Raw genomic sequence first — 9,082 nt, forward strand, 5'->3', positions numbered from 1 at the left:
ACCAAATAATCTGCTCAAATAGTGACACAACTGTTTGCAGGTTTGGTATTTTTCCCTAAGAAAATTATTAAATAACTAGTGAGGATGCAGCCTCTGGTGTGATTCTGAGAAAGCAGGATAGATATTTCCCATGACACATAGAACCCGAGTCTCACGGTCAGTCTTGCTCATGTCGCTCATCCTCAGGGAACGTTTTCCCCAGTGGGCGCCCTCTGGTGCGCAGTCAGGACGGCCCATGTCTAAGAAATACTGCTTCTCTGCCTGGCTGGGGGTATTCCTTTTACCGCAAAGGCCCGTGTAGTACAGCTTTAAATTGGCAAATTATGGCTGTCTCGGTTACATTTGGAGAATTAAACCTCCACACTGGCTAACTCAACATGAATATAAATATTAATGAGGACATTAAGTTGCTCATTGCACCTCTTTTCTCACGTGTCTAGCCAGGCATCTGTGCATCGTCACATTTTAAATAAAGCTAGTAAGGTTATCTAAAACCCTTTTGGAGAGGACTGAACTGGAAAGTTTTTCCACAGTGACAAATGTATGTGTACCCCCTGGGGGCATCCTGAAGCTCCTGTTACCTGCCTGAAATTGCTCAGAGATCTCGATTTTTAACTCGAAAAGTCAAGGAATTCAGTATTCTATAATAGGGGCACAAAGTGCAAAGACCCAGGCCAGACCCTAATGCCATCCCAGTTCACAGATCCACAACACATAAAGTTAATTCTGTTTTGATATTAAAATGCCATTTAATTTACTTGTACTGAATGGACTGACACTCTGGGAAAAGTGGCCTTCACTCAACAAGTCTTCAGAGGTTTTACACCCTGAAGTAAAACATATCTGTGGCACTTCTAAGAATGTAAATTAGACAAATCATATAGAACTGGCTATCTGTTACACACAGTATGACATCTCAGTATTTGAAAAGAACTAGTTTTTCCTCATGTTTTTCCTCTGGTCTAACTCTCATTTTAAAAAATGATAAACAATTCCTCCTTTGTATTTTTTATACTTGCCCAGTCAGAAATGAAAGGAAAGGGGTAGAGGGAATAAGCCCAAGGCACCTTGCTGGCAGCAGGTGAGAAAGGCCAAAAGACAGACTCCTGCTCATAAAGCAGCAGGTGTAAGGAGAGCTGTGACTTGAGCATTTAGTGATTGTTCCATCTCCTGGTTTCACAATACCAAATCCTGTTGTCTCCATACAACTCAGAACAGATGGGTGATGTCTGCTGCTAGTGTGGTAATGAATTCTCTTGGCTAGAGAAAGGTTTAGGAAGCTACATCTATGTACATGTTGTTTTCTAATTGCAACTTTAATTCATTGTCACCATGATTTTTTTCACATTTACTCTCCTTCACTAAAGCTCTTAAGTTCTCTTCCAGAATGATTTCACCTGAAAGGTATCTGAAGTAGTGACATGGCAGCAAACAGTGGCAGAGCAGCATTCAATCTAGGGGGACATGTGTGGATATAGTTTCTAAATATTTGGCTTAAATCTTGGACTTGTGCATATGTTTATTCTGTGGCTCTTCTCCATCTATCTTTTTTCTTCTTAGAAAATACATTGCTATCGTCTCCTATGAGCAACGCCAGAATTACAAGGATGACTTCAATGCTGAGTATGATGAGTACAGAGCCCTGCATGCCAGGATGGAGACCGTAGCTAGAAGATTTATCAAACTGGACGCGCAACGAAAGCGCCTTTCTCCGGGCTCTAAAGAGTACCAGGTAAACGTGTTTGTTCCTAGATGGACCAACTTTCATATTTGGCCTTCTTTCTTTCTCTACTCCAGCTATCCCCAGGCACCCTGCTAGCCCGCAGAGCAAGTCCTCTCGCAGACCAGCCTTCATTTAAAATTAGCTGCAAAACTAAATATTTGAAATAGTTCCTGAGAATAAGTAAATACAGTGAACCTGCATTTCATCCAGTGGAAAGAATAACTATATTTTTTCTAACATAATGTATAGGATATGTAATATACTTTATGTAATTATACTCTATAATAAGTTACTATAAGATAATATATAATATATTGAGAAAAATACCAAACACAACCAAATAGGAAAAACTTGGATTTGGGATTCATTGAAATGTTTAATTGCATTACCAACTGTGCTGAGACTGCACATCCTAGATCTGGTGCTGTTCCTCAAAACTGCTATTTCAAGTGAATTTTTTTAAAGAAACCTCAATCCAGTGTAGAATAGAGAAGATACAAAGAATAGAAAGGGAGCTTAATACCACAGAGGTTTGGGATTTAAGTAAGAGAAGCTTGGTGCTTTTAGCAACTGCAGAGACTGACATTTGTTAACAGCATTAATCTGTTTTTACTTCCCGTCGTAGTATTTCACTTTCAGTCGTAATATTACCACAGCTGACAAAAGCAGTAGAAGCCTGGCCTGTCTACTGACTGTTTTCATAGTTCCTATAGCAAAAGGGTTGGTATAAATGCCTGTTCCCCTCTTTGTTAGGCCAGATACCTTTGTTGCACTTCACAGCCATAGATGGTGCCTTCATTCCAGACCACCAGCATTGTTCTGACAGGAGCCCACGTGAGAGAATGGATGGGGTTCCTGCAATGGGAAGACAGCCTAAGAGCATCTGTTCCTAGAGATTCATTGCGGCTTCTATTAGTGGGCCTAATCTTTTAGACAAGCTGCCTAGAGAGTTACAGAGACTTTGCTAGAGGTGTGGTGTTTGGGGGTGCAGGAGGTTAGTGACATAGTGGTTTGGGGTTTACTTTTTTCTATATATTTTATTTAGCAGTGTACCATGATTATATTTACACTAAAATGTAATTCCAAGGATTGCCTAGTGGTTAGGAGCAGGCTCCAGAGCCACGCTGCCTGGGTTTGTTTCCCAGCCCTACAATTTTAATACTTGTATAATCTTGGAGATGTCACTCAACTTGCCTCAGAACCTCAAAGTCCCCATCCATAAAACAAGGTGATTATAGAATTGTGCAGAATAAATGTAAGCATTTGGAAACTACTTAGATCCATAGTATATAACATTAGATATACAAAAGGGTTAGTTTGCCATTTTCCCCAGCCATTTGATTTCCCTCCCTAGAGGCAAGCAGTAGGACTCGTTCAGTGCATTCTTTCAGAGGCGTGTGTATGTGTGTGTGTGTAAAATGTATGTATACTTGCAGACTCATATATGTATAAAAATACCATATTTAATTAAATCAGTGATGCCATTGATTCTAAGATGCACCATTGTCTTATGTTCCATTAAGTTAAACTATGATAATTATTATCTGATTTCATTAAATGGGAAAAAATGTGCATCTTAGAAGTAATGACACTTAGATTCTGTTTCCCCCTTCTAAACAAATGATACCAAACTGTATAAGTCATTCTTCATTTTGCTTTTTTCACCAAACAATATAATGCATCTTAGAATTTTTTTGTATAGATGCATAAAACACTCCCCCTTTTGTAATGGCCTCTTAGTATTCCTTTGTGTGGATATTGGTTATTTAAATTTCTAAGGTTTTTTGCTTTATAAACAGTACTGCATCAAGTAACCTTATACAAACATCATTCACTCAGGCACAAGTAAATCTGAAAAAGAAGTGTAAGTGCTGAGTCTGTTTTGCATTTGCAATTTTGATAGCATTTGCCAAATTGCTACCTTCAAGGTTGTACCAATCTATATTCCCATCATCAATATTTCCCACACCCTTGCTGAATGTGTATTAGGTGTCTATGTTGGAAGAAAAAAGTTCTCTTCTCATTTCAGTTTTTAATTTTGTAGAATGTTCATGAAGAAGTCTTACAAGAATATCAGAAGATCAAGCAGGTAGGTATCATCACTGTTGGTTTCTGACCTGTAGTCAGGAAGTATTATAAATTATGCAACTTAATTCCTCACTGCTTTTTTCATCTACAGTCCAGTCCCAATTACCATGAAGAAAAGTACAGATGCGAATATCTTCATAACAAGCTGGCTCACATCAAAAGACTAATAGGTGAATTTGACCAACAACAAGCAGACTCATGGCCCTAGAGCTCCACTTGGACCGGAAGATGTGAATAAACTTAAGCTTATTTATTTAAAATTCCAAATAAGTTGCTCTAAGATTCTAAAAAAATGAAACTTTGCCTGTTGAAAGTTTCAGTATTAGTAAACTTGAGTTACTTTTTTTTCCCATTTTACTTTGCTTCCCTGCATTTTCAAAGCTGCTTTTTCTGGTCCTTCTTTCCCCCTTCAAGACTTGTGTTTGTCAATAGAAGTAATTTTTTTTTCTCTTTTTTAGATGTTAGGGATCCAGTGTCTATACTGCAAATCAATTTTTTTCCTTAAAAATTTGTGTTTGTCATTAGAAATGATTTTTTTTAGATATTGGGGATCCAGTCTCCACACTTCAAAGTTTTATGTATGTTTAAAAAAAAAATAGTAATGTGTAAGGTGAAATGCTTTTGGATAAACATAAGCCTATTTTCTGACCTTTCTTAATGCAAACTCTTTGCCTTAAATGGTAGAATATTTAGAAATTTGCACAAAATACAAAAAAAATTGAAACATTGTTTTGGAGGGTTAAAAAATAGAAAATTGTATGCGTATGTATATGTGTATAGATATATATACACATATGTACATACAGGCTGGCTTGATCTAGAACAGTAAATCCACCCTGCAAGTTAACCCCCCATTGCAATGGTTGCCTTAAGGTGTTTGCTAGTTGTGTACATAGTGTGGTTAATCATTAGCTACACTGCTTCCCACTTGATTAGAGCAATGGGAAGCACATTGTGGCCTACCAGCGTCTGAAGCGTGTGCTCAAAGGGTGTGTGTACAGAGGTGGTGTGCATGTGAGAGTGCATGAAGGAAAAAAGCTGCTAGTCTAAGTAGGCCAAACGCTCAGGTTAAACAACTGACGAGTGTTACTGTAGGTTTTTTTTTTCTGTCAAATTGCTACTTCTATTATGGAAGACAAAAGCATTTCCATTTCAACTTTTTTTGTCAGCTTTATTAATGTTGGGCAAAACTGATATGTTATGAAAATAAAACAGATCTATAGTTTTGGGGCAAAATTATAAAGTTAAATGTGTAGGTAACCTATTTATATACTGCTATAAAGTATTTTTTGAAGAGAGATATGCAAAGAAGCTATTACCTACATGAAATGTATATTTAAAGATTTTTTTTTCATCCTGGGTGCCAGGAATATAAAAAGAGTGGATATATTTAACCATAACATACTGTGATTCATCAAACAGCACAAACTTTCATTTCATGGAGTTTATCTGTTGACGTTGATTTAAACTATCACTTGTTTTATCATGTGGGAACATAAGTTATGTGGTCAAAAGCATAAGGATTTTGAACTAATGTTGATTCGAGTTGTGTTGTTTTATTGTATTGTCTTTTCAAAGTGCTGCCAGTTGAAAAGGGAAGCATTATGTTTACAAATCTGTTTTGAAATGTTTGCCAAAATTTTGGTAGTATCTTTAATAAAGATGTTTGTCTCCAGCATCCCAAAAAATAAATAAATAAATAAATCACTTTGTTGTGTATTGCTATAAACCAGAAAATGTTGGTATCTAGAAAACCTGAGAGAGTTTGTGGATGACCTTCTCTCTTTGGAGTTCTTCTAAAACATTAACTGGAAAGAGTAGATAATATAGTAAAGGTATGCAAACTGTACAAAGACTGAAACACGGCCCTGTGCACTGTAACTCTATAACATGACTGTGGTAATTTGATTTCCATGTAGCAGGGACCTTCTAGGGAATTCAGTTTCTTTCAGCATTGAATCCCTGGTGCTCTTCCTATTACCTCAGAATTGGTACAATCATTATTAAATGTTCATTGATTTCAAACTTTCAGTTCAAAAAAGACAGTGAAAAATACTTAACTGGGGATAAATTTGGTCCTCATTATGGTAGTCTCCTGAGAGACTCATCTGTAGATAATGACTGCATTGGGGTCATTTCTTGGACATCTTCACCTTTTAATCAAAGACTGTGCACTGCTGTTTGCTATGAGCAGTGTTTCTCAAAAGCAAGGTGCTTCGACCACTTGAATCACCCAAATTACAGTCTCTGGGTAAAGGGCCCAGACATCCACATTTTTGTAAGTATCTTCCTGGTGACATTTTCAAGCTAGAGTGTGAAAACCATTAGCTTATATTTGGCACTAAACATTTAGGTCTCTAAATCTCAAAGTCTTGAAATCCAACTATTGGCTTTTTTTTTAAGCCCATCCTGTCTATAGGTGCAGATCACTTTTCCCCTCTACATGATGTGAGGCACCCTCCCAATTGTTTCACAGCCAACTCCTATTTCAGAACTTGTTTACAAACCAACCTTCTAGTTGGTTGTTAGCCTTTGGAGCCCCTACCCACCTGTATCAGCACATCTGGTCTACAAATTGGGTAACAGTGGAAGCTGGAGATACTTTATGAAAATCCAGCATTGCATACCCATGGACTTGACCACCTACCTATAAAAGCCTTAATTTAGATGTTTGTTGTATACATTGGGCAGATGCTTACAAAATGTGTATCTATCAGTTGCAAAATTTGAGAGTTGTAAATCTCGGAATCTGCTATTACCTGAGGCTTCATCTCTTTTGAAGATGCGCATGAGCCTCTAAGATATTTATAATCATTCTTCATCTCCTACTGCAAGATTTTAGATTTTCTCAAATAACTGATACAGGAATGGGTGGCCACTTAGTTGCTCTGGTGGAATGATTAATTTCATTTTTTTGAGAGAAACAGTAAGATGAGAGAATGAGTTGTTATTTTTTCATCACATTTCACTTAAAATAATTTGAAGCACTCTTTAATTTTTACCAACACCATAAATTTACTCCAGATTGAAGGAACAGCTGATTTAACACAAACCAAGAAAAACATTAACTAGATGTTTTAGATGTGGTTTTATTTTTTATATGCGGATTTAATTTCCTATCTTGGTTACTTATTTCCCTTGGAATACTTTGGAGGAGTTAACTTTCATCTCTAAGTAGTGATAGATGTTTAGTACTTGTTCTCACAAAAGTAATTGGTTTATATCATTAGCACCATGCATATTGATTATAAAAACTCAGTATTAATTTTCCTTCATGTCTGATTGATCTTTTAACCTTTATAGGCATTGTCCCTTAATGTATTTCACCTTTTAATATTTAAAAAATGCATAGTTGCATGTTGGAAGCACAATGTTGAAATAAGGTTTAGATACAAATGGTCCATCAGTTCCAACACTGGCTGGTTGCCTCACTCCTTCCATTAGTGCGTTGTTTGCTTCTGGAACTTGTCTGAAACTCCTTAGCTAGTTCATTGTCTTTTAGAAAGTGTGAGTATTGAGTCACGTATGCTTGGTATATGCCTTCACTACTTTTGAAGTTCTTACAGTCTGTTACTTGCCTAAGTGTTACTAAGTCCTTTTGTTCTGTGTACTGGGTGAGGGGAAAATTGTAGCCAGCACTTTGAAAGGAACCTTTTGGGAAAGGATATTAACAGACACTACTACATGAAGACAACCGAAGATGTTACCAATGTCCTTTGTAACCTGAAAACTGAGCAAGGCTGTGAGGCTCATTACAAAATATTTTGAAGTGTTAAAAATATATATCTAGCTACACTGTTTCTCAGTTGTCCCACCCAAACCATGTTAGGACTCAAAGGTAAAATGTCACAGGGATTTTTCAGTTGTTACTGAGCTCAGCAACTGTGATGGGCCCTGTTGTTCTACACCGATTTCAGTTCAATAAAAATGTTAACTTTGCAATTCTAGTACTTGTTTCTCATTTGTCTCATTTCAAAGCTTTAAAAAAAAAACAAAAAACCATGCAACAAACTGCGCTCTGCTGCCCTAATGTAAATGATCTTCCTGAGACAGATTACTTGATGACTCTAGGAAGTAGGAGCAGGGTATTTACTCCAGGATCCGACTGTTTTCAAAGTGTAGGACATGCCCTTCAGAGGCAACATCTATTAGAGGAACAATAATCACCATTACCATTTATTGAGACTTTCTTGTGGGTTACACACTTTTTGCATGCATTGTCCCATTTCTCTCCACCACAACAGTTATCCCCATTTCATAGGTGAGTAAACTGAGGCTTAGAGAAGTTAAGAAACTTGCCCATCACACAGCTAGCAAACGGTAGAGCCTGGAAAGCCTGACCCTAGCACCAGTGTTCTTAACCACTTGTCCACACTGCCTCTCCTGTGTTGCTACCTATTGAGAGTTAGAGTGATCTTCACAAAGAGACAATTCCAGTACCACCACCCAAGACAGATGAACTCTTGATTCAAAGGAGACTGGAATGTAGAGGTTGGGGTGATGTTTAGTGGATTATTCTCAGTGAGTTGACTTTGGCAGAACTGACAAATTTGAAGGAAGGCTGAAATACTTTGAGAAAAAGTATGTTTCCTTTATTTGTGAATGTCTAGTCTTCTCACAGGGCTATTTGAAGCGGGTAGGGGCAGTGGAGCTAGAGATAGGCAGGGCTACAATCTTGAAATCATACCACTTTCTCTTCATATTAAAAGGCTGTCTCAGTAACAGACTCCAGCTCTAGTGGACATCAGTCAGAAGTAGACATACGGACATTCTCCTAGCTGGCTCCTTAACCTCCAGTCTCTACAAGTTTTCTGAAGGAATAATGGAGAGGAAAGGAAGAAATCCTCAGTCAAGCATTGGTATTAAACCCTAGTGCCAGCAGTGTTTCTGGACAGGTTTATAAGGAACCCCAAGGATGAGTAAGGCTCCTCATGTAATTGTGTCAGCAGGCCCCCCCACACTGGGTATTTGGCATTGTACTGGTCTGTTAAATTCACTCCTTTTCTCAACTATGAAGTGAAAATATGCCTTCCTACTGAGGAATGGAAGAGGCTTAATTATTGTTTATAAAGCACTTGGGAGTTCTGTGAAAACCAGCTATCTAAAAAACAGACTATCTGCTGAGCACAATAGGGAGAGTGCTGGGCATTAGTTTCCAGGTGAGAGGAAGTCCATTTGGACTGATTGCAAAGGGGGCAAAGGCAGAGAGAGGTTTCAGGGTGGAGTGTTTGGGGTTTGTTTTATTGAATGTTAGACCTACCCATACCTGCT

General features: G+C 37.8%; 1 protein-coding gene across 1 annotated transcript in view; it reads left to right on the forward strand.

Annotated features, from left to right (window-relative positions):
- ELL2 (elongation factor for RNA polymerase II 2) overlaps window positions 1-5,519 on the forward strand; it is a 67,682-nt gene extending 62,163 nt beyond the window's left edge. Inside the window, exons 10-12 of the mRNA XM_037012164.2 lie at window positions 1,561-1,732; window positions 3,768-3,812; window positions 3,903-5,519. Coding sequence (XP_036868059.2) covers window positions 1,561-1,732; window positions 3,768-3,812; window positions 3,903-4,019 — 334 coding nt within the window. The 3' untranslated portion in view covers window positions 4,020-5,519. The remainder of the gene's footprint in view (window positions 1-1,560; window positions 1,733-3,767; window positions 3,813-3,902) is intronic.
- The last annotated feature ends 3,563 nt before the right edge of the window (window positions 5,520-9,082 follow it).

This window comes from Manis javanica, chromosome 1 (genome assembly GCF_040802235.1).
Source record: "Manis javanica isolate MJ-LG chromosome 1, MJ_LKY, whole genome shotgun sequence".
NCBI classification, from domain to species: Eukaryota; Metazoa; Chordata; class Mammalia; order Pholidota; family Manidae; genus Manis; species Manis javanica.